This window comes from Marmota flaviventris, chromosome 9, assembly GCF_047511675.1.
Source record: "Marmota flaviventris isolate mMarFla1 chromosome 9, mMarFla1.hap1, whole genome shotgun sequence".
Classification (NCBI taxonomy): Eukaryota; Metazoa; Chordata; class Mammalia; order Rodentia; family Sciuridae; genus Marmota; species Marmota flaviventris.
The window spans coordinates 77,323,603-77,348,252 of record NC_092506.1 but is presented as its reverse complement, the minus strand read 5'-3'; the positions used below and the strand labels follow the sequence as shown (position 1 = coordinate 77,348,252).

The following is a 24,650-nucleotide window of genomic DNA, read 5'->3' as shown; positions in this document are numbered from 1 at the left end:
ACAGAGATATCTCATTTGTTATAAAATATGTATTCTTTTTCATCTGCATTAGTCTTTAAAATGTAAACTTTTTGTTTTTAACATAATTTATAGCAACTTTGGCTTAGTAAGTGATAAAATAATGTGTCAATTCCATTCTTGATTGTGTCCATCATTCTAGGTCAAATTTTATGCTTTCTTATCATTATAAATCTTCATATTCCACTGGTACATATTTTATCTCTGGGTAAATGTCAAAATCAACCTTACATCATAAAATAAGGTAATAATTTCAAATTTCAAAATAATGGACCCTCTTGAACATGCAAATTTGGAAATCTATCTCTTTCTTGCCTTTCATTGACAATTTTTTCTCCTAGTATGTTTGTAGCAGTTTGAAAACTTTCCTCAATCTGCCATAGTATGTGCTTACACTATGCTTTCATTTCTAGTGTGAGACAGGGATACTAAAAACTCTATAGATCTAGGACATAAAAACTCATGTTAAGCATAAGAAAGGAATTTTTGTAAATATGCACTCTATAGGAAAAATTTAAACTAATTTTAGAGTTTTTTTGTGAATGCAATGGAAATGCAGTAATGAAGCTACTGTCAAGGTTAAGAATACATGAGTATGAACATGAATGGAAGAAACTGCATAAATGTCATCTTATTAGCAGGGTAGGCTGCAACTTTATCTACTGAGAATAAAGATGGGAGACTGGGCATGCTGGTAGGAATTGACACTGTAGATTAGCCATTGGTAGAAAGGAGTGAAGAGAATGCATATTAAGGGCTTAATAATTATTAATATTTTATTAATTATTAATTAATATTAATTAATAACATTTTAATATTTGCTGCCAATATTTATTTTGGATGCTCTTTTCAGTTTATTGGTGAACTCTATTTGCATTATATTATCTGAGCTCACAGTCATTGGAATGAATGTTGGTCTATCACTTAAGCCAACTCACCTGAGAGGGAACACACAGAACCCAAAGTTAAAGCTCATTTGGAGACAATCACTTTAATTCAAGACCCTTCAATTCCTCCTGACTCTTCTTTATAATTAGTGTAGTACTGGTGGTTTTCTTGTTTTTGTTTTGTGTTGTTTGGTACTGGGTATTGACCCAGGGAACCTCACCATTTAGCTACATCCACAACTCTTATTTACCTTGGAGACAGGGTCTTGATAAGTTTCTTATGACGTAACTAAATTGGTAAAGCTGGACTTGAGCTAGCAACTCAGCTGCCTCAGCCTCCCAAGTAAGTGAGATTACAGGCAGGCTCCACCAAGCCCAGCCATATAGTGATTTTGTATTTTAAAAATACAGCATACTGGGTTGGGGATGTGGCTCAAGCAGTAGCGCGCTTGCCTGGCATGCCTGCGGCCCAGATTCGTTCCTCAGCACCACATACCAACAAAGATGTTGTGAGTGCCGAAAACTAGAAAATAAATATTTTTTAAAAATCTCTCTCTCTCACTCTCCCTTTAAAAAAAAAAAAAATACAGCATACATTTACATGTAAGGCACACAATAAATGCTCAAGAAATGTAAACTCCATAAATCTTTCCACTAGGACTGATAAGTAATGATCCAGGCAAAGTGAATGTAGGGAACATCAAGGCTACATAGTGAACACTCATTATTGGGTATGACAGACAGAAATATCTACCTTGCTTTACATTTTCATTTTTTATTATTAAACATTTGTTGATTTCTACAATACATTCAGGAAGAGCATTTGATGTCAGAAATACATTGATAAGCATATGATTAATTATGACATGACAACAATTAAAAATCAATGGAGAGGCTGGGCATATAGCTCAGTTGGTAGAGTACCTGCATTTCATGGATAAGGCCCTGGGTTCAATCCTCAGCACCACATACACACAAAAAAAAATCAATGGAATATAGTATGATGGTGTTATGGAAAATCATTAGGGAGTACACGTCTGTATTCTCTTTCTCTATCTTCCCATCTTATGTCTCATGCCCTGTGGAATTATCATAAATCTTAAATCTCCCCACACAACCACCCCTGCTAGAAATCAAAATCTGTATGCAGAACAAATGTTCTACTTCTGAGCTATAGCCTCAGCTCCTTAGATTGACATAAAAAATTATGTGTGCCCACCATGATTGTAACACACACACACACACACACACACACACACACACACCCTTACACTTTTTCTCCTTTTGGGTGAACTGATTATTAGGACTTATTAGATCTAGAGGGAGATTTTAAACTGACATGTGCATTGTGGATAGCCAGATCTCAGTAAATGTGCAAACTCTTGTGTTCCTGCATTTGTTTTATTTGGAATCACAAACAAATGTTTTTGTAACCATACTTAGGTAACACAACATTGAATCAACTACACCCTATATTATAGATAATAGGCAACGAAAGAGGATTTTTATTAAAGGGAAATTGAGCCAAAAAAAATTTACATTGTATCCTAGTTTTAAATTTAATAAATGAGGTTGGATTAAGATATGAGGAAAATGCATCTGCAGAATCATTGCTTTGATTCAACTAAGAAGGGGTCCCTCAAATATGGAGTTCTGAGGCAGAGAAGTCAGTTCCTGAATTATCCCTAATTATGTATGAACTGTTTAAAAAACTAAATAATTAAAAATAAAATCTAGCCTGACAGGGAAATTCAGGGACATTACAGGATATCTACATTAAAGTAATTATTGGAAGCATTCAAAGAACTCACACATTCACTATGAAAATCAAGGAGCACACTAATATGACCCAGAGGTTTCTCTAAATGGAGAGAAAATATTGGTTTTTACATCCTTAGATTATGCATAAATAATTATAGACAACAATTTGATTTCTGTTAGTAAATATGTCAATAATATGAAAACTCCCTGATCCATACCGCAAACAATCTCCCTGAGCAGCAGCAGTGCTTTGTATTCCCACAAGTACAAGCCATCAAGAAAGATCTTCTTAAAATACTTGATGATTCAAACTCATATAATGAACTGATTAATGACAAACTTTCCTGTTGTCAGTTGTTTCTAAGGGAAATAGACTCTCATGCTACAACCAATTGATTGATGTTTCTGCTCTTCTCTTTCAGAGTTTTCTGGTTGTCTTGGATCTTTTTTCCAAACAGATCTCATTTGTTTTAGAAGCTTCTTCTGTAAGAGAACAAACTTTGAGCACTAGACAAGCAAGTAGCTTTTGGTTTCACACCGACAATGATAGAGAATTTTAAGTGATGTTAGAGAAAGAAAGAAAGAAAGAAAGAAAGAAAGAAAGAAAGAAAGAAAGAAAGAAAGAAAGAAAGAAAGAAAGAAAGCTTTAGGGGCAACAGAAGGATGGTGTTTCCCCTGCCTGGTATTTTCAATTTTAGGAGATTCAGAGATTCAGACTATGAGATCACAATGTAGTAAAATCATTTTATTGGAGAAAAATGGCAAATACAAAAGGTTACTAAATCTTTAGGTAATTTGGCAGTTTGTTTCAGAATTTGGATCTACTGTCACTAATGTTCTGTGAGTTTCAGTGTACTGTATCCTCTATAGAAGACTTTTAAATATAGTCCATTTTTTCTTGTTTTTCTATTTTTTAAAGGGAAGAGAATCAGAACAAGTTCATTTTTCTACTCTGGAAAGACAAAGAACTAAGCAAAATTTTACTCAACTTATTACCAATAATAAGCATATGTCTAGAAAGAATAAGATTTATTTTGCACATGAAACAAAATACAGGCTAATTAAAACACAGAGCCCTTTTCTACAAGGACATCAGCATAGAAACTAGGTAGTGTGCCTGTATAGTTATCTTACCAGCTTCAAAGGAAAACTGTTTTGCTTCAGATTGGCTTTAATTCTTTCCTGTCCTGTATAGAGTGATGCAGTTATTGATTTTTAAAATTTGATTCTAAGAATATCTTTGGTCCCACTCTACAATGGAAATTTCTCCAGGCCTCTCATTGTAGATCACGCTGCCCAAGGCCTCCAGTAAGGTCAGTAATTTAGTTTGGCTCTGCCTGCCCCATCTCAAGAATACATGGGGAAAAGGCCAAAAATTCCTAGCTCAGGGAACTTTATGGGCAACTTAATTTATAATTCACATTATAATTATTTATTACTTAAACATCTTTATTTTATTTTTATTTTATTTGGTGCTAAGGATTGAATCAGTGCCTCACACATGCACAGCAAGTGCTCAACCACTAAGCTACAACCTCAGCCCCTATTTTTGTTTTTTGATACACTTTAAGTTGCTCAGGCTGGCCTTCAACTTGACATCCTCCTGTCTTCATCCTCTGAGTGGCTGAATTACTGGTGTACACCACTGTGATAGCTCCAATTTGCTTATTATTACAGAAAGTAAAGAAAAATGGAAAAAAAAATGTAAAATAGTTTCTTTGTTTACTGACTTTGAGAAATAGTGTTTTAAAAAGGAATAAATCATATTCCCACTCTACCAAACTTGATTGTTAAATTTGGGTAACTCCCTTTTCTGGCATACTTCACACCAAGATTCTGCTGTGGTAATGTAAGGGTTTTAGAAGGAATGAGAATTCTTACCTGATCTTTTAGTCTTCCAATGTGTATATATATATATATATATATATATATATATATATATATATATATATATATATATATATACAATTCAAGGTCTGGTAAATTTTCACAACAGTATTTTTTAGAAACGATCTTGGATTCTAAAAGCACAGCTGCACTCAGGGGACCCATAATTGGTAAACCTAAGGGCTTTCCAGCACTAAATCAAATTTTCTAACACCATCCTTTACTCAGTAAAGTACAAAATTGATATTTATTAAGGAAATCTGAGCAGGTGTTGAGGCACATGCCTGTAATCCCAGCCACTCATGCTGCTGAAGTGTGGTGAGCCGTTCCTATAGACCGTGGCCGCCATTAGAAGATGGCGCCGGCTTCCACTGTGGCCTGTGATAAACAACTCCTTTTATGGAGAATTGGCACGCAATCTCTTACCACCCTATGAGAAAGATCTACGTGGCAGCTTGGGATTGGTATGCGGGAGGCTTTATTAGGCTGTGCTTGGTCGCTCGGCGGGGGGTCGCGAGAAGATGATACTTGAATCAAGGCCTGAATAAACTGCTGAAAGAAGAATCCTGTGTCATGTTTTCCCTTGCTGGTGAGGGGTCGCGACAATTGGTGGCCCGGACGGGGAATTATATTCCTCGAACCCAGGATCCAGAACTTTCAGCAGTCAGGGTGGTGCACCGGTAAGTTCCCAGGTAAAGTGGGAATCCGCAAGCTAATAGCGGGATGCTCCTCGGTAAAGAAAGAGAGAGCGGGAAAAGGGACGCTCCCCTGTAAAAGGAAGAGAGCGGGGAATTCATAGAACGGAACGCTCCCCTGTAAAAGGAAGAGAGCGGGGATTTTTGTACTTTCATTTTCTTTATAGCTCTAAAAACATTATGGGCGCTACTTCTTCAAGCCCAATTTTGTTGGCCCTAGATGGGTTGTTACGTTCAAAAGGACTTAAGGTAAAGCAGAGTACTTTGCAAATGTTTTTGAGAGAAGCTGATATAGCGGCTCCTTGGTTTGCCTTTTCAGGAAGTCTTACGATTCCTAGCTGGGACAAATTAGGGAAAGATCTAGATTTTGCTCGTGAGCAAGGCACCTTAGAGGGTGGTGTTATACCACTTTGGAAGTTAGTTAGAGGATGTATAGCAGATGGTAAATGCCAAGAAGCTGTGAGTGAGGGTCAGGCCGTTCTTGAACAACTACATGAGGAAAAATCTGAAGGATCACATAGTGAAGTGGCAGAGAGTATTAAGAGTAAGAGTAGTGAGAAGGCAAAAGAGCTTGAAAATAAAAATAGGAGAAGGCTCTATCCAGACTTGACCGAATTCAGAACGCCTGAGAACACAAGCGACTCAGAGAGTTCTGAGGACCTTGATATATTGTTACAACAACTACGTAAGATAAAAATGAAAAAGAAGAAAAAGGAGACACAAGGCGCGCATGCCTACTGTAAGAAGGGGGAGGGATCTAATATTGGTCAACAAAATTCTGAGGAGGAGGAGGTTGAAAATTTAGAAGAAGATATGGTGCCGGTTGCCCCACCCCCGTATGTGGGGGGGAGCCAAGGTTCCGGGAGATCTTTTCATGCGCAAGTTTGGAGGACAGTTAATACAGATATGGGACTTGCATACCCTGTATTTCAGGACAATAACAGGGGAAGATATCATGAGCCATTAGACTTTAAGATAGTTAAAACCTTGGCAGAATCCGTCCGCACTTATGGCATAGATGCCGCTTTCACTCTCACTCAGGTGGAGGGACTTACTAGATTTTGTATGACTCCTTCAGATTGGGCTAGTCTGGTCCGCGCTTGTGTTTCCCCAGGTAAATATTTGGATGGGAGAGCATTTGTGCTAGAGGGTGCAGTAGAGCAAGCTGCCCAAAATCATGCAGCGGGACGCCCTGCCTGGGATAAGGATATGCTTTTGGCGCAAGGCAGGTTTGCTAATCAACAAACAGGATACCCCCCCAACATTCACGCCTTGCCAAGATCATTCTTGGGAGAAACATCAGGTCGCTAAAGGTTTCTCCCTTTCCCCCTCTCTTAAAAGATACTTGTATAATTCTTCCAACAATAATTCCTCTATAGGAGCAGGTTGGTCCTGGTTTCAATGGTTGATTTCCAATGAAAAGGGAGCCACAGCTGATATTTCCGCTTTGGCTCAATTACGAGGAGTCCAAAGTTGGCTGTTTAATGTTTCTGGTAGTACCCAAGATTTGGAGCGAGGTAGGAGGCTTAAAATTTTTGCAAATAATTCACAATTATCTAATGCTACATTACCCTCCACAGCAGTCTGTCTCCAATCTCCGTTCCTGTTTCTTTTGGCTAATGTTACATTACAGGGGATGCTTAATTGTTCTAATGTTACTTGCTACTTGTCTGAGTGTTGGAATGGCTCCTGGACTACGGCAGTGGTTATGAAAATTCCAACCTTTGTCCCGATCCCACTTACTGCAGATCCAGAATCCTTTCCTATTGTTGAATTGATTAGAGCCCACAGAGATTTTGGAATTACGGCAGCTATAGTGACAGCTGTGGCGGTATCTGCTGCTGCAGCAGTTACAGCTGGAGTAGCCATGGCCAGCCAAGTACAAACTGCTGCCACTATTAATCAGGTTATTCAACAAACATCCACCGTACTTGAATCCCAAAGTAAAATTAATCAACACATTTTATCTGGAATTTTGGCTGCTAATCAAAGGATAGATCTGCTTCAAGCTCAAGTTGAGGAGTTGTCTGATCTAGTACATTTGGGTTGTGTTGATCAACGTGCACATTTATGTATAACCTCTGTCAGATTTAATGATTCCAGGAATGCCTCACACATCATCGGGGAGTATCTATCCGGAACCTGGTCCTTCGAAGCAGAAAACTTGATCCAGTCTCAACTAACTCAGATTGCTGTTTTGAATAGTACCTGTGTCGAACCAGTGACTTTGGGTCAATTCACCAGTTGGCTATCCTCTGCCTTTTCCTTTTTTAAGGAATGGGTGGGAGTGGGCATTTTTGGGGCAATGTGTTGCTTCGGTGTTGTACTTTGTTTGTGGCTTCTCTGTTGCCTTAAAGCTCGCCATGCGCAAGAGAAGGCTATGATTGTACAGGCTCTTGCGGCCTTAGAAAATGGCATTTCTCCACAAATCTGGCTTGCACATCTTAAACAGTGATTTCTGGGCATGGCCGTTGCACCCCAAGTTAATTTCACATTGCACTGGGATTGACGTGCCCTCTTTCCTATGCTTTCTCAGTGCTGAATAGCCCTTGCACTCTGCAGGTCTTGTTACCATTGCACGCAGATGGGTTTCAGGACTGGTCTTTCTTCTCGGCTACAGACTCTTTACCTTCCTCTGGGGCTTAGGGATTGTGTTGCCAACTTAAATTTTGTCATCATTACCAGGCTACCTGTGTTATCCTACTTCTCACCGTCGTCACGATGCAGGATGCGAGGCAAGGCACTGCACTTGAGTGATCCCTCAACGGACCTCAAGGAAAGCATGTCCTACTGCATGCGGGTTTGACGTCCACGCCCCGCCCTACGAAAAAAGGCGTCGGCTGATATGGGACCAGGTCTAGGGAAGGGCCCTCCTTAGGACTGAACCATACATTGCAGCCACTTCTGCACAGTGGGATAGGACCTCTACTTTTGCCTGCATTGTTTTATAAAACAGAAGGGGGAACTGTGGTGAGCCGTTCCTATAGACCGTGGCCGCCATTAGAAGATGGCGCTGGCTTCCACTGTGGCCTGTGATAAACAACTCCTTTTATGGAGAATTGGCATGCAATCCCTTACCACCCTATGAGAAAGATCTACGTGGCAGCTTGGGATTGGTATGTGGGAGGCTTTATTAGGCTGTGCTTGGGCGCTCGGCGGGGGGTCGCTAGAAGATGATACTTGAATCAAGGCCTGAATAAACTGCTGAAAGAAGAATCCTGTGTCGTGTTTTCCCTTGCTGGCGAGGGGTTGCGACACTGAAGCAGGAGAACCACAAGTTTGAAGCCAGCCTCTGCAATTCAGTGAGGACCTAAGAAATTTAGCTATACCCTGTCTTAAAATTTAAAAATAAGTAAATACATGAATAAAAAAAGCCTGGGAATGTAACTCAGTGCTACATTGTCTCCATGTTCAATTCCCAGTACCATAAAATAAAAATTAAAAAACAATTAAATTGAATTTTAAAATAATAAAATAATAAAGAGGTGGGGATGTAGTTCAGTGGTAAGGTACCCCGGGGTTCAAAGGGAAAAAGAGAGAGAGAGAAAGAGAGAGAAATTATATTTTCCCAAAGTATTTATAAAGGTGCTGTAGAGGTGTTGATGGTATTGGAAATGAAATGATTTAATTTTATTAGTTTGTGGGGTTTTTTGTTTGTTGGTTGGTTGGTTTTGTTTTTGTTATTTAAAAAATCCTGATAACTCATGTTTGCTTCTTGTGTAAATGCAGGGGGAAAAATACAGGTAAAATCTAAATATGATTTTGCCTTGTTTGGGAAAAAACAATGAATGGTTCACTTAAAGTTTTCAAAGCTTTTAAAGTTAACTTTTCATTTTGTCTGGAGAAACAAGGACCACCTTTCCCTCAGAAAATCTACCCAAGATCCTTCCAAGATGGATCTGAAAGCTGATAACAGAGGGAGAGAAAAGTTTCAAGTTTGTTTCACTTTCCTTTAAACACTTCACTAGTATCTACTGCCACCACAAAAATGAGAGAATAAGATTGGATTGTTATATGGCAATATTCTTGTCAAACCTTTACCTGTATTATTATTATTACTATTTTCCCCCCTGCTAAATCTTACAACCAAGCACTGCTCTCCTGCCGCGAGCTCTCCTGGGTTCTCCCACCTGAAGCTTACAGCCAGCGGGGCTCCTCTGGGCTCACAGAGCTATGACTGGGGAGCCATCCCAGCTTTTTGGATGAAGTGCATCAAATCTCTGGTCCATGAGAAGGGTGCAATTTCTGCCCGCACTCTGCGCGCACCTTGACACTGGAACCCATGCTTTGCACTGTCCTCCTTTCTCTATGCTGTTCTGTGAGTTTGAAAATTCTGAATCCTTTCCCAAATTAGATGGAACATCTTTTTTTTTGTATTTGGAATTTTTTTCTTATCCTTCGCCCATTTCAATTAACTTTTTGCTTTGTATGAACTATTTAAATGTTAAAGGATCTCAACCTGTAATATGCTGTATTGTTTTCTAGTTTACAATTATATAAAGAAATTATTTTTATATACATGTAAAAAAATGGTAAATGTATTCAAAATAAAAAGACTTTCTGGATGGTCATGGTGGCACACACCTGTAATCCCAGTGACTGGGTTGGCTGAGGCATGAGAATTGCAAGGTCAAAGCCGGCCTCAGCAACATGAAGGCACTAAGGTCACTAAGATCAAGGGACTGTCTCTAAATAAAATATAAAGTAGGGCTGGGGATTTGACTCAGTGTCCACGTGCCACTGAGTTCAGTCCTGGGATCACCCCTCCCCCAATACAAACAAACAAAAAGACTTTCTGGACCTTCCATTGTCCTGAATATTCTGGCTGGTGTCTAACATTATATCCTTCTTTATTTCACTCTTGTGTCAGGGTCATTCCAGACTCAATGGTTTTCTTTAGTCATTTCAACTTATACTTTCTCCCAGTTAATTATCTCTGCCAAACACACTCTAATCATGTTTATCTCTAAGGTCAGATTTTTCTTTCTTCCAGTCACCTGAGTACACTTTTTTCAGCACTTATGACCACAGGCACTAGTATTTTCCTTCATAACACTCAACCTTATTGAAAGCAAGTGATTACTCTTACACCTATCTCTTCAACACCTTACTCTAGAAGTACAAGTTTGCTTTCATGAGTACAGTAAGCTTTCCATAGAGTAGTAATCTGCTTTCTCCCTGGTCTGTCCTTGATGGCTAGCACATGTTGCTAATAAATAAGGAATGAAAAATTGCATTCCAATTCATGAGTCACTGAATAAAATACATAGTATCCAACAAAAAAAATCTACAATTTCAGTGAAAGCAGCCCACATTAAACTTTATCAATCTCCAGTACATATGGATTTTATCATATAATTTCAGGGGGTGATACATTTTTTGAATAAACATAGCATTATTGTATGTATTTTTAAATTTATTTTTACCCTGAGAATTGAACCCAAGTGCACTTAACCAAAGAGTTATATTCCCAGCACTTTTACTTTTTTTGTTCTTTTGAGACAGGATCTTCTAAATTACATAGAGCATGGTTAAATTGCTGAGGTTGGCATGGAATGTGAGATTCTCCTGCTCAACTTCTAGAGTAGCTGGATTATAGGCAGCAATGGCTGTCATGTCTAAACATTAACATTTTTTAAATTGTTTCAAATTCATATTTAAAAAATAAGTGACAGTGGAATGCATCACAATTCTTATTACACATATACAGTGCTAAGAGCCAAGTATATGATGCATGGCATTTTTGGTTGAAAGGTGACGCCAGCTAGCCATTGAGATGATATGATTATGTTAAGATTTGCATTCATATGGATATTGGACTCCTGCTGTTCACCTAGGCCGGCTACGGGACTCCTGGAGAGTTCCCATTGGTTGGGGAAGTACAGTAGGAGGGAGTTCCGGGGGAGGAGCTCGCTCGGCGGTCCGAGAGGAGGCGGCGTGGGTGGAAAAAATCTTCCCGGGCGGTACCGGACATTGGCGGCAGTTTCAAAAAAAATAAACTTTGTTCCTGCTTGAGTGGCTCGTGATTTTGTGCCCAGCCAGACTGCGGCAATGCAGCACAATTGTTCATATCTCTGGTTGTATATAAAGTATGTTGACACCAATTCGTGTCCTCATACATGTACTTTGGATAATGATGTCCATCACACTCCACCATCCTTGCTAACCCCCTGTCCTTCCTCTTCCCCTTCCCTCCCTCCTTTCTACCTTATCTAGAGTTCATCTATTCCTCTCTTGATCTCCCTCTCTACCCCACTAAGAATCAGCCTCCTTATATCAGAGAAAACTTCGGCATTTGTGTTTTGGGGATTGGCTAACTTCACTTAGCATTATTTTCATTATTTACTATTTACCTGCAAATGCCATGATTTTGTTATTTTTTAGTGCTGAGTAATATTCCATTGTGTATATAGGCCACATTTTTTTTTTATCCATTCATCTACTGAAGGGCATCTAGGTTGGTTCCACAGTTTAGCTATTTTGAATTGTGCTGCTATAAACATTGATGTGGCTGTATCCCTGTAGTATGCTTTTTTTATACACCAAAAAGAGGGATGGCTGGGTCAAATGGTGGTTACATTCCCATTTTTCCAATGAGTCTTCATACTGCTTTCCACATTGGCTGCAATAATTTGCAGTCCCACCAGCAATGTATTTGGGTACGTTTTTCCCCATATCCTCACCAACACTTATTGTTGTTTGTCTTCATAATAGCTGCCCTTCTGACTGGAGTGAGATGAAATCTTAGAGTAGTTTTGGTTTGCATTTCTCTAACTGCTAGACATAATGAACATTTTTTTATATATATTTGTTGATTGATTGTATATTTTCTTCTCAGAAGTGTCTGTTCAGGTCCTTAACCCATTTATTGATTGTTTTGTTTTGTTTGGTGCTTAGTTTTTGAGTTCTTTATATACCTTAGAGATTAGTACTCTATCTTTTTTGTTGTTGTTGTTGTTAAAGAAATATTTTATTACCTCAATATTTTCAATATCCTATTAATCCTTTTTTCTATTTGGCAAAATAAAACACAAAATTAATTCAATGACCATCATTAATATGTAAATATTTTGATGATACTTTTTATTTTTTAATTGATTTTATTATTTTTTTATAAATACACAACAACAGTGGAATATATTACAATCCTTATTACACATATAGAGAACAATTATTCATATCTCTCTATATAAAGTATGTTCACATCAATTTATGCCGTTTTATACATGTATTTTTTACATTAGAATTCTTAATACACATATATACCACAATTTTTCATATCTCTGTATATAAGGTATGTTGACACCCAATTCAAGTTGTCATACATGTACTTTGTATAATGATGATCATCGCATTCAACCATCCTTGCTCAGACCCTTCCCCCTTCCTTTTCCTCCCACCTCTCTTTCCTATCTAGAATTATTCTAAACCTCCCATGCTCTCTCTCTCTAAACCACTATGAATCAACCCCCTTATATCAGAGAAAACATTTGGCATTTTGGGAGAGGAATTGGCTGACCTCACTTAGCATTATCTTCTCCAATGTCATCCATTTACCTGCAAATGCCATGATTCTTTTTAATGCTGAGTTATATTCCCTTGTGTATAAATGCTACATTTTTTGTTATACATTCATCCACTTAAGGACATCTAAGTTGGTTCGACAGTTTACCTATTCATAATTGTGCTGCTATAAACATTGATGTGGCCCATGCATTTTATCACATCATAATGGAATGAAATTAGAAATTAACAACAAAATAAAGAATAAAAATCTCTGCATCACATGGAGACTGAACAATATGCTACTGAATGAACATTGGGTTACAGAAGACTTCAAGGAGAAGATTAAACAATTCTTAGAGGTAAATGAGAACACAGACACAACATATCAAAATCTCTGGGACACTAGGAGAGCAGTACCAAAGGAAAATTCATTGCATGGAGTTCATTCCTTAAAAGAAGAAAGAGTCAACAAATAAATGACCTCATACTACATCTCAAAGCCCTAGAAAAAGAAGAACAAATCAGCAGCAAAAGCAGTAGAAGCCAAGAAATAATTAAAATCAGAGCTGAAATCAATGAAATCGAAACAAAAGAAACAATTGAAAAAAAATAACAAAATAAAAAAGTTGGTTCTTTGAAAAAAATAAATAAAATTGGCAGACTGTTAGCCATGCTAATGAAGAGAAGGAGAGAGAGAACTCAAATTACTAGCATATGTGATGAAAAAGAAAATATCACAATAGACACTACAGAAATAAAGGAGATAATTAAAAATTATTTTGAAGCCTTATACTCCAATAAAATAGAAAATAGTGAAGGCATCAATAAATTCCTTAAGTCATATGATCTACTCAGATTGAGTCAGGAAAATATACACAATTTAAACAGACCAATATCAAATGAGGAAAGAGAAGAAGCATCCAAAGACTACCAACCAAGAAAAGCCCTGGACCAGACAGACATACATCCAAGTTTTATAAGACCTTAAAGAAGAACTAATACCAATACTCTTCAATCTATTTTAGGAAATAGAAAAAGAGGGAGTACTTCCAAATGAATTCTATGAGGCCAATATCACCCTGATTCCAAAACCAGAAAAAGACATTTCAGAGAAAGAAAATTTTAGACCAATATCTCTAATGAACATAGATGCAAAAATTCTCTATAAAATTCTGGCAAATCAAATACAAAAACATATCAAAATGATTGTGCACTCTGATCAAGTGGGATTCATCCAAGGGATGCAAAGTTGGTTCAACCAACCTGGGATGAATCCTTATCTCTTACAGAAATCAATAAATGTAATGCATTACATCAATGGACTTAAAGATAAGAATCATATGATCATCTCAATAGACGCAGAAAAAGCATTTGACAAAATGCTTTTATGTTCAAAACACTAGAAAAAACTAGGGATAACAGGAACATATCTCAACATTGTAAAGACTATCTATGCTAAGCTTCAGGCCAACATCATTCTAAACAGAGAAAAACAGAAGTCATTCCCTCTAAAATCTGGAACAAGTCAGAGATGCCCTCTCTCACCACTTCTATTCAACATAGTTCTTGAAACACTGGCCAGAGCAATTAGACAGAAGAAAAAAAAATAAAGCAAAACTATAGGAAAAGAAGAAATTAAACTAGCACTATTTGCTGATGATCTGATTCTATACCTAGAAGACCCAAAAAACTCCACCAGGAAACTTGTAGAACTAGTAAATGAATTCAGCAAAGTGGCAGGATATAAAATCAACACCCATAAATCAAAGGCATTTCTGTATATCAGTGACAAATCCTCTGAGAAGGAAATGAGGAAAACTACCCCATTCACAATATCCTCAAGAAAAATAAGATGCTTGGAAATCAACTTAACAAAAGCAGTGAAGGATCTATACAATGAAAACTACAGAACACTAAAGAGAGAAATCAAAGAAGAACTTAGAAGATGGAAAGATCTACCTTGCTCATGGATAGGCAGAATTAATATTATCAAAATGACCATACTACCAAAAGCACTATACAGGTTTAATACAATTCTGATAAAAATCCCAATGGTATTCCTCATAGAAATAGAAAAAGCAATCATGAAATTCATCTGGAAAAATGAAAGACCCAGAATAGCTAAAGCAATTCTAAGCAGGAAGAGTGAAACAGGTGGTATCACTGTACCAGACCTTAAACTATAGTATACACAACAATAGTAACAAAAACAGCATGGTACTGGAAGCAAAACAGGTTGGTAGACCAATGGTACAGAATAGAGGCCTCAGAGGACCAAAAACATGTGCTAGAGAAAAGATAGCATCTTCAACAAATGATGCAGGATGAACTGGAAATCCATATGCAACAAAATGAAATTGAATCCCTATCTCTCACCATGCACAAAAGTTAACTCAGAATGGATCAAGGATCTAGGAATTAAATTGTGCATCTAATAGAAGAAAAAGTAGGCCCTAATCTTCATCATGTGGGATTAGGCCCCAACTTCCTTAATAAGACTTCTATAGCACAAGAATTAAAACCAAGAATCAATAAATGGGATGGATTGAAACTAAAATGTTTTTTTTTTTTTTTTCTCAGCAAAAGAAATAATCTGTGAGGTGAACAGGGAACCTACATCCTGCAAGCAAATTTTTACCCCTCACACATCAGTTAGAGCACTAATCTCAAGGGTGTATAAAGTACTCAACAAGGTAAGCACCAAAAAAATAAATAATCCAATCAACAAATGGGCCAACAACCTGAGAAGAAACTTCTCAGAAGAGGATACACAATAAATCAAGAAATATATGAAAAACTGCTCATCATCTCTAGCAATCAGAGAAATGCAAATCAAAACTACTCTAGGATATCACCTCACTCCAGTCAGAATGGCAGCTATTATGAAGATAAGCAATAAGTGTTGGTGAGGATGTGGGGGAAAAGGTACACTCATACAATGCTGGTGGAACTGCAAATTGTTGCAGCCACTGTGGAAAACCGTATGAAGATTCCTTGGAAATCTGGGAATGGAACCACCATTTGACCCAATTATTCCTCTTAGACTACCCAAAGGTCCCCAAAACTATACTACAGGGAAAAAGCCACATCAATGTTTATAGCAGCACAATTCATAATAGCTAAACTGTGGAGCCCAATTAGATGGCCTTGAGTGGATGAATGGATTTAAAAAATATGGCATATATACACAATGAAATATTACTCAGAACTAAAAAAGAACAAGATCATGGCATTTGCAGGTAAATGGGTGGCATTAGAGAAGATTATGCTAAGTGAAGTTAGCCAATCCCCAAAATCAAATGCTGAATGTTTTCTCTGATATAAGGGGGGTGACTCAAAGTGGAGTAGGGAGGGAGAGCATGGGAGGAAGATTACCTCTAGATAGGAAAGGGGTTGGAGATAAAGGGCGGGGTAAGGGGAATAGCAAGAATAGTGGAAGGTGATGGTCATCATCATACAAAATACATGTATGAAGATTTGAATTTGGTGTCAACATACGTTACATACAAACATAGATATGAAAAATTGTGGTATATATGTGTATTAGAATTGTAATGCCTTCCCAAGATGCTGCAGCTGTATGGGAAAAAAGGGGCTGTTTTTCATGCTTTTTCATCACTTTCTTCTCCCAAATAAAGGCAACAAGAAGCTACAGCAGTAAGTCTATAGCCTATATTTCAATTTTTGTGTTTTCTCAATATATACATACAAATACATACACACACTATGTGCATATTCATACACATATGTGTTTATGTATGTATTTTTTAAAAGTTTTCCATTCAAGTACAATATAAAAGTATCATCTTTAATATTGGGCTAAATCAAAGATTTTTCAAATTATGGTCCGGTGATCAGTATCAGTAATAGCATCTTATAATTTGTTTAAAATTTGAACTTTTTTCCCATCCCAGATCTACTGAATAAAGACTCTTTGTGGTCAAAGCACAGCAATAAGTATTCAAACAACTTTTGCAGGTGGTTCTGATGCATATACTAGGTAAGTCGTCTACCTTGATATTCATCTGAGAAAGATTCCAGCTCAGATGCAAAGCACTGGACAGATGGTAAGGAAAACCCTTGGCTCTCTGCTGCGTCCTCTTTTTCCAAGATCTGAATGGTTTGGTCTGACAGAATTTCAGCTCTGGTGGTGTTGGGGGTGTGGGGCAGACAGGATCAGACAGTAGAGGTTTCTCAAGGAGAAGTACAAACTTCAAAGTAAGTACAGTGAGCTGTATTCACCAGATTTTCTGGCTTCTGATTACTGTTATATTTGAACTGCATCTGCCCCTGGAGATTTACCTCCAGGGCACCTTGGCAGATTCTGAGCTTGACTTCTATAAAGGAATTTTGTTATTGATCATTTAGAGTTCTATCTACCTCAACTTGTCCAGTACAAGTAGGCACAAGTGGTTTTGCTATTTGCAAAAAAAAAAAAAAAGAAAAAGAAAAAGAAACACACACACACACACACACACACACACACACCAAAAAATTGCATGGGGTTGACTGGGAAGTTTGCTTCTATATGTATTGAGAGGAAGAGAGAAAAGATTCCGTATGAAATCAGTTGCACTTGATTCCCATTTAAAAAATAATAATAATTTGAAACATTTTTGGATTAAACCCAGGGTTGCTTTACCACCACTTTAAATCCCTAGTCCTTTTTACTTTTTTACTTTGAGTTATCATATTGCTAACTTGCTGAGGATACTGCTCAATTGCTGAGGCTGACCTCTAACTTCCAATCTCCTGCCTCAGCTTCCCAAGTGCCTGGGATTATAAGGTCTGCAACACCACACTTGCATCACATATTTGCATTTCTAAAAGCACCAAACTTTGAGAACCACAAACCTGGATAATTGGTTTATTCCACATTGTCTTAGCATGTCTTATTCAATTGGTTTACCCTGTGTTTTAGAAGCCTTTTTAATATTTCATAGCATTTATTTTCATTACCGTTCTCTATTATTAGTTGGTCTTTTGAAGAATATTTTTTAAGAAATAGCTTTCTTCCTTTCATAAATGTTATTTAGTAAAGATATTAAGTCTTATGTGATGCTATAGCAGAGATTATGGGACAGCACAATGTGAACTACCATTGTTTTTTTTTTTTTTTTAATACTTCTTTAGTTGTTAATGGACCTTTATTTAATTAATTAATTTATTTATATGCAGTGCTAAGGATCAAACCCAGGGCCTCACACATTCCAGGAAACTGCTTTGCCCCTGAGCCACATCCCCGCTAAACTACCATTGTATAAAACATAGCAATTGTTCACTCATTAATAATAAATCAAATATTTGTTAAGTTCCTGTTATGTTCTAGACATTGTGAAACTGCTAGGAATGTAGACTAAGTATAAGGCATTTTATTTTTTGTACTATATTCTATTATAAAAGAAAAGAACCAGCTACTCTGAGTTATGAAAATAGATTTTTTTTTTCTAATCTTCGCAGTCAGGAGATTTCCCTGTAAAATAGATTTTTTTTTCTCTCACTTAAGGATGAATTGATGTGCAGTGTTTACTACATGAGGGATAAGATCTTAGACTGACATTTGCATTGTGAAAAAACATGATGGTTCACAATGTGTAAACTTCATTCCTTTTATTAGATCCTTAAACTAGAAATACACATCTCTGTATATTTAGAACACCAGTAAGCTCACAAACCAGGTTAGCGAGCACAGATTATACTTTAGATAATGGGCCAAAAGAGATGCTCTGAATTTAAAATAGTCCAAAATTTGCATTTCACATTATCTTCATATTTAATAATAAAATGAGGTTACAATAAAGTAGAAAAACAGTAAAAGAGTGTACAGTATTATTTATTTTCTTCAACTGAGGACTTGCTTAGGCATGGAGTTCCCAGACAATCAAGCTCCTGACTTATCCCTGATCATGTGGCCAGTTAAAGAGAAAGGCCTGACAGGGAAATTCAAGGAACCAGCAGGGTATGTCCATATAAGGGAACTCATGGCAACATTCAAAAAACTCACACTTTTGCTCTTAAAATCAAGGAACACACCAATCCGGCCCAGAGGCTTCTCTATATATTGGCAAGTCACCGGGGGAGAGGTCAAAATTCTATAATGATCACCTTCTTTCATGCACAGGAGGAGGAATATTTCCTTAGTGGCAAGCATAGTGCCAATATTTTTCCAGGACAATTTACAGACTCCCACCGCCCAGTCCCAAGAGTTATCCACATCCAGCTCCCAGTAGTGTTGCCCAGAGATGAAGATATGTGCTCCCCATGCAGCAAAATAGTTGGATCTGTCAGAATTCAGAGATGCATCTTGATGGTCTTGTCTAAGTACAAATGTTCTCACATCCTCAAAAAGCCTGATATTATGATTGCTTATTTCATTACTGAGGGAAATTTCCACTGTGAAAAGAAAAGAATACTCCAGTCAAAATTTATTGTAAAAAATCAGGGGAAAAGACTGATCAATGAGTATAAAATTATAATTAGCTAATAGTAACTTCTTGTGTGGTATTATGCAGTAGTATGATTTTAGAAAACCATAATGTTCTGTACATTTAAAAAAGCTATAAGAAAGTAGTTTGCATGTTTTTACCAAAAACAAAAATGATAAATGTTTAAGGAGATAGATGTTTAACTCGAGTTAAATATTATACAATATATATATATATATATGCATTGAAATATCACACAGAAGTCCATAGATATCTCTAATTTCTACTTTTGTGTATCAGTTAAAAACAAATTTAAGTTTAAAAAGTAAAACTAAATTATCTCTGATAAGACAGTATAGCATTTCATTGAGAAGTAGGCCAAGACTACAAAGGCTGTTCTAGCTAGAAAAATAACAGATTCAAATTCAAAATATAAAAATATATGTATAATAATAAAATTTGTGAAAAATCCATGAATTATAAAGAGGAGGGAGGCTTTTTTTTGGTTGTTTTTTGGGTACTGGAGATAGAACCTTAGGGCCTCACCAAGTAGCTTTGAACTTGCAATCCTCCTGCCTCAGACTCCGAAGCTCCTGGAATTGCAGTCATGTGCCACTGCACAAAGTGCATTTTTTTTTTTACAAGTAATTCATTAGAAATGCGAATGGATTTATTAATCCACTAACTTTCTCTTACTTTTGTCTATATTATGGCAGCACGGTTATTTATAAATACCTATTCTATCATCATCTATCATTTAAATACCTGTCCTGGACAGATGCCTTTTCTCTCTTAAATGAAAGATCAATAAAGGGGGAAACAATCTCAATAGAAAACTATTCCTGAACTTCACTCTCCATAGTCAGTCCAACCAGTGGGCTGACACTCACCACGACAGAGGTTGAGCCTGTCTATCAGTCCTGTGATGGGTTTTATGCTGAGCACTGGTCTCACAGGATGGGGCATATGCTGTTGCACTGTCTCACTCCTAGAAGAAGGAGAATGTAGTTAGTCATTTGAGTGCTAAAGAATTCACCACAGTGCTTGAGGAAAGACATACGCATGCAACTGAAAATGCTCCCCCCTTGTGAATTACTCCCATAAATATCTTCTACAACTGTACCATTTTTAGGGTATTATTCCTTCTTTTCTCTTTGCTTTCATGCACCCAAAGGTACTTGCCTCACTCATCTACTACCTGGAAAAAAATAGTCTATGTAGCTAAAGATTTTTATGGCTTTGAATCCTAAAATTGCAAGTAGCTGCCTTCTAGCAAATTCTGCAGGGCAGAAATTATGTGCAGTAAAACACATACACACATACTTGTATTCAAAAGTTTTTGAGAACACTAGATAATGTGCTATATACTAAAATTATGCATATACATTTATAATGCAATATAATACATATATTTGATATAATTTTCAAATGTTCTTTAATTATGGAACCAGTGATACCACTTTGACAGGTATGGATGAAAAATCATTTTTCCTCAATATTCTAACTTCTGATGAATTCTTATCCTCTCTTCTGCCAGTCGATGTTTATTTTCCACATGGGTCTGTGGCAGAATATCCATTTCTTAATTGAGGGTCATTTTCAGTATTTACAGATAATTCTTAGTCTTTGCTTATGTGTCATAATTAATCCTCATCTAATATATAATGGCTTTATTTTGTTAGAAAAAAAGTTTTATATCTTTCACAGCCCTCCTATCATTTCAGTTCACATTGAAAGCCAAATTTACCTTATCAATAGGTCTCCCAAATCCTGTAAGGAGAAAAAAAAAAAGATAAGAATCCTTCCAAAATACCAATCACAACCATGCTCAAGTCACTTAAATTGGATTTTCTTTTCCTTTCTAAAGTATAATCCCAGTACAACACATAGATATCGTCTAAATTTGATGCATTTGGAACCCTAGGAGTGAGTAAAAGACATGGTAACCACAGTAAGTGGGCACTGCTGTGACCATCAGCTCTCTGTCAATAGGTCTTTCCAAGGACTTTTTCCTAACAGCTGAGGTATTCCAAAATGGAGCCGACTTAAATTCAGGATATGCAAAGACAATGAATGGCCAAGGAAATGTTACCTTTCTCCAAATATTGCTCATTTGAGACAAAAATAAAATGTCCACAATAATATTGTTATTAGAAATAAGATAAATCAGAATTTTAGAAGAGATTATTCTCTGGGGATGCTACTCTTACAATTCTGTACAACTTGTTCATAGTTAGGAATTAGTTTGTTAAGCCCATTTGTGGAATGGCCTCCATCAGAAGTATGGAAGGTGGCAAAATATATTTTTAGTACTGAAGAGACAATGAAGACTAAAGATGTGTAGAAGATGGAGTTTAAAACCAACAAAGTCTTTACCTGTAGCAGCTTTTCCCCTGATTTATGGCACATTCTCATCAGCTCCTCATACATTCCTTTTAGGTGTTTCTCAGTTTGAACCATTTTAGCTTCACTTCTCTTGAGTTGCTCTACAATATTTTCATCTTCCTTTTGTAGTCTCTCCAAATGCTTTTGTTCCTCCATGCAGAGGACCGGGTACAGCTTCCTGTACTCGGTCTTGATCATGTTTTCCTGATGACGTACATAACTCTGCAGGGATGTGAATTTCCTGGGTCACACACTCAGGACAACTGTAACCTCCTTCCTTCCTTAACCCTCACCTGTTTCTCTCTGGCTCATTCCTCTACCAATCAGCTATATATATCCTCAATTCAGGTCCTCCCAATTCTCAGAATCCACGATTTTTTATTTATTTTCCTCTATTAATAAATAAGAGCAATCTACTTTTCCTCAAAATGTGTCCATCCAGAAATTTTTTAAAAGTGCTTATCTTTAGCAAGTTTCTGAGATACCTGGAAAATTCTCTTTAATAGGTAATTCCTTTATATACCCTTCAAATCTGAAAGACTACTTTTAAATCATTGACGTTGTTATCATTACGTGAGATTTTTATTTAATGTTAGTTTCTAATCTCAAATCTCTCCACGTCTATAACCTGACCATGTAGAACTTTCAGAAATATTGCATATTACATTCAGGATTAGAAGCTACACAATAAGGGCTTCCTAAAGCATCTAAGCCTAAGGTTTCAAAAGCATTAGTACCCTCCTGAACTTTACCTTCTTACCTGAGGTTGCAGGCTCTTACCTGCGGTTGCCCTGTTACATTAAGAACATTAATCCTCATTTCATTGCCTATCTCCTCTCAGTATCCACTCCCACTTACCAGGCCTTTGTGTTGTGTCTCCCCATTCCCCAGCTTTTTAATATGTTCTATTTTCTCCTTGAACCCATACTGTTTGGCTCCTGTGCAATCTTTTCAGCAGCACAGGTGCACTTCCCATTTTGCTGTTCACACCTCCTTTCTATCTCCAAGAGCTCATTGTCCTGATCAGCAAGAAATACATTGAATGCACAATTATATGCTCTTGAATTTCTACAATTCGTCTCCTACCTCAGCTTCTGCCTTAAATAACTATGACAGGTCTTCAATACTGATTCAACTGTCAAAACTCAAATTGATCTTAGATTTAAGAAATTTTGTCTGAGCTCCTTAATGGTTACTGAATGTCTTCAAATCCCTGTATGTTCCTTCATATTACCATTTGCTGAGCTTGTTTTGATGTCACTTTTTGTGGCTGTTAATACAGGGTCTAGAAATAGTAAGTGTGAACTCACATTGAAAGGCAAAATTATTTCTCCTGTTGTTGTACAGAGGACCCTTAGGTCACATGATGACTTTAGTTCATTTTGCCTTACATAGAGATAGAACCCAAGACCCAGTAAATGTTAGGCAAGCATTCTGCCACTGAGCTACAGCCCCAGCCCTCTGCACATGTTCTTAAAGGGGAAATTTGTAGCACAACTGTCTCAAGCTGTTTCCTAAGGCAATAACTCTGATACTTACATCCCATGTTAGAATTTTTCTTTTCTCCTCATTCAGATTTCTCTTATTTTCTTGGATTTTTCCCCCTAATGATCTCATTTGCTTCAATAGCTTCTCCTGTAAGGGAAATATCGATGTAAAGCAGATATACACATTTCAGACCCTAACAGATGGAGGGAGTTAAGGGATGTAAAATAAAAGTACTTTAATGAGAATAAAATTCACCTGTGTGCCTGTTTCACCTCCTAAGTTTCTATTATGTAACAGACTAAGAAATTTTATGAAGTTGGCTACCTTTCAGATAGGCATTTTGTCTCATCATTTGTATCTTCTAATGCTTCTCTCCTGTTGATCTCCTTCATATTTGTCTAGTATTACTAAATGTGTTTCCAATATAAAGGTTTTGTTCAGCTGGTCAAGGTGTTGCATGTCTGTAAATGCCAGGGACTTGGAAGGCTAAGTCCAGAGGATCAGAGGTTTGAGGCAAGCCTCAGCAATTTAGTAAGGCCCTAAGCAACTTAGTGAGGGTTTATCCCAAAAATAACAAATAAAAATGGCTAGGGATATGACTCAGTAGTAAAGCAACCTTGTGTTAAAGTCCCAGTATCAAAAAAAAAAAAAAAAATCATCTTTTATATACTCTTGGTCACCAGTGACCTTTTGAAAATGGGGACTTTAAGATGTCTTAGCCTAATTCTGCTAAATTTACACGGAAATGATATTTGTTGACTTTATTGGCCTCCCATTGAATGCTAGCCTCACAAAGACAGGTATATTTACATATTCTATTGATATCTCTATCTTTTTGTCTTATATGGTATCTGCTTCCTATTAGGCCCTTGGTAAAGACTGGATTAATCATCATGAGGACCATCACTTACCCGGTACTCCTCAGCAGCCTCCTCAGTGGGACAGTGTCTGTGACCCCTATGCTCCTGAGAGTTGGAACAAAGCAAACAGAGCAGGTTCTTGTCTTCTTCACAGAAGATCTTCTTTGTCTCCTGATGGGTCACACATATGTGTTCCTTGGAGCTCAGGATTTGCCTTAGACTGGCTTGTCTGGCAAGTAAAGACATCCTCTTCACACAAATATCTGGCTTGAAGTCTCTCTGCTGTGATGGCCTCTGGCACACATGGCAACAGGCAGGAATTTGGGCTTCTTCCCAGGAAAGGCAGAGACAGGGCCAACAAAAGCTGTGCCCACAGCCTATGGTGACTGGGTCCATAAGGTAGTTCATGCAGAGAGAGCAGGTGAGTTCTTTTTGGAAGGGTCGTGGGATTTCTGATTCCATTTTTCTGAGGGAAGAAAACTAGGAGAATTTTTTCATCTATTCTTGAAGAGAGAAAGGCCTGAACAAAATTGTGCTCAAGTTCTCATTCAGTAACACACATCTACTTGGATCAGAATACATAATTAGAATAGATTACCTATTGTATTATGCCAAGCCCTATTCTCCCCCCATAAATGTACCCTATTTCTTGAGGTACAATTTCTCCCTAATTGTTTGACTTTTAGGAATTTGATTCAATATATAACTCCAGGGCATAAGTCTGAAGTGAAATGAAAT

At 37.2% G+C, this 24,650-nt stretch overlaps 1 protein-coding gene across 1 annotated transcript; it reads right to left on the bottom strand.

Annotated features, from left to right (window-relative positions):
- Positions 1-18,635: 18,635 nt before the first annotated feature.
- LOC114079323 (tripartite motif-containing protein 43B-like) lies at positions 18,636-24,374 on the bottom strand. Its single transcript, XM_027920562.2, has 6 exons — positions 23,964-24,374; positions 23,092-23,199; positions 21,556-21,768; positions 20,927-20,949; positions 20,070-20,167; positions 18,636-19,147 (listed from the first exon to the last, which is right to left on the bottom strand). The coding sequence occupies exons 1-6, from the start codon at positions 24,372-24,374 to the stop codon at positions 18,636-18,638; spliced, it is 1,365 nt and encodes a 454-aa protein (XP_027776363.2).
- Positions 24,375-24,650: the final 276 nt, after the last annotated feature.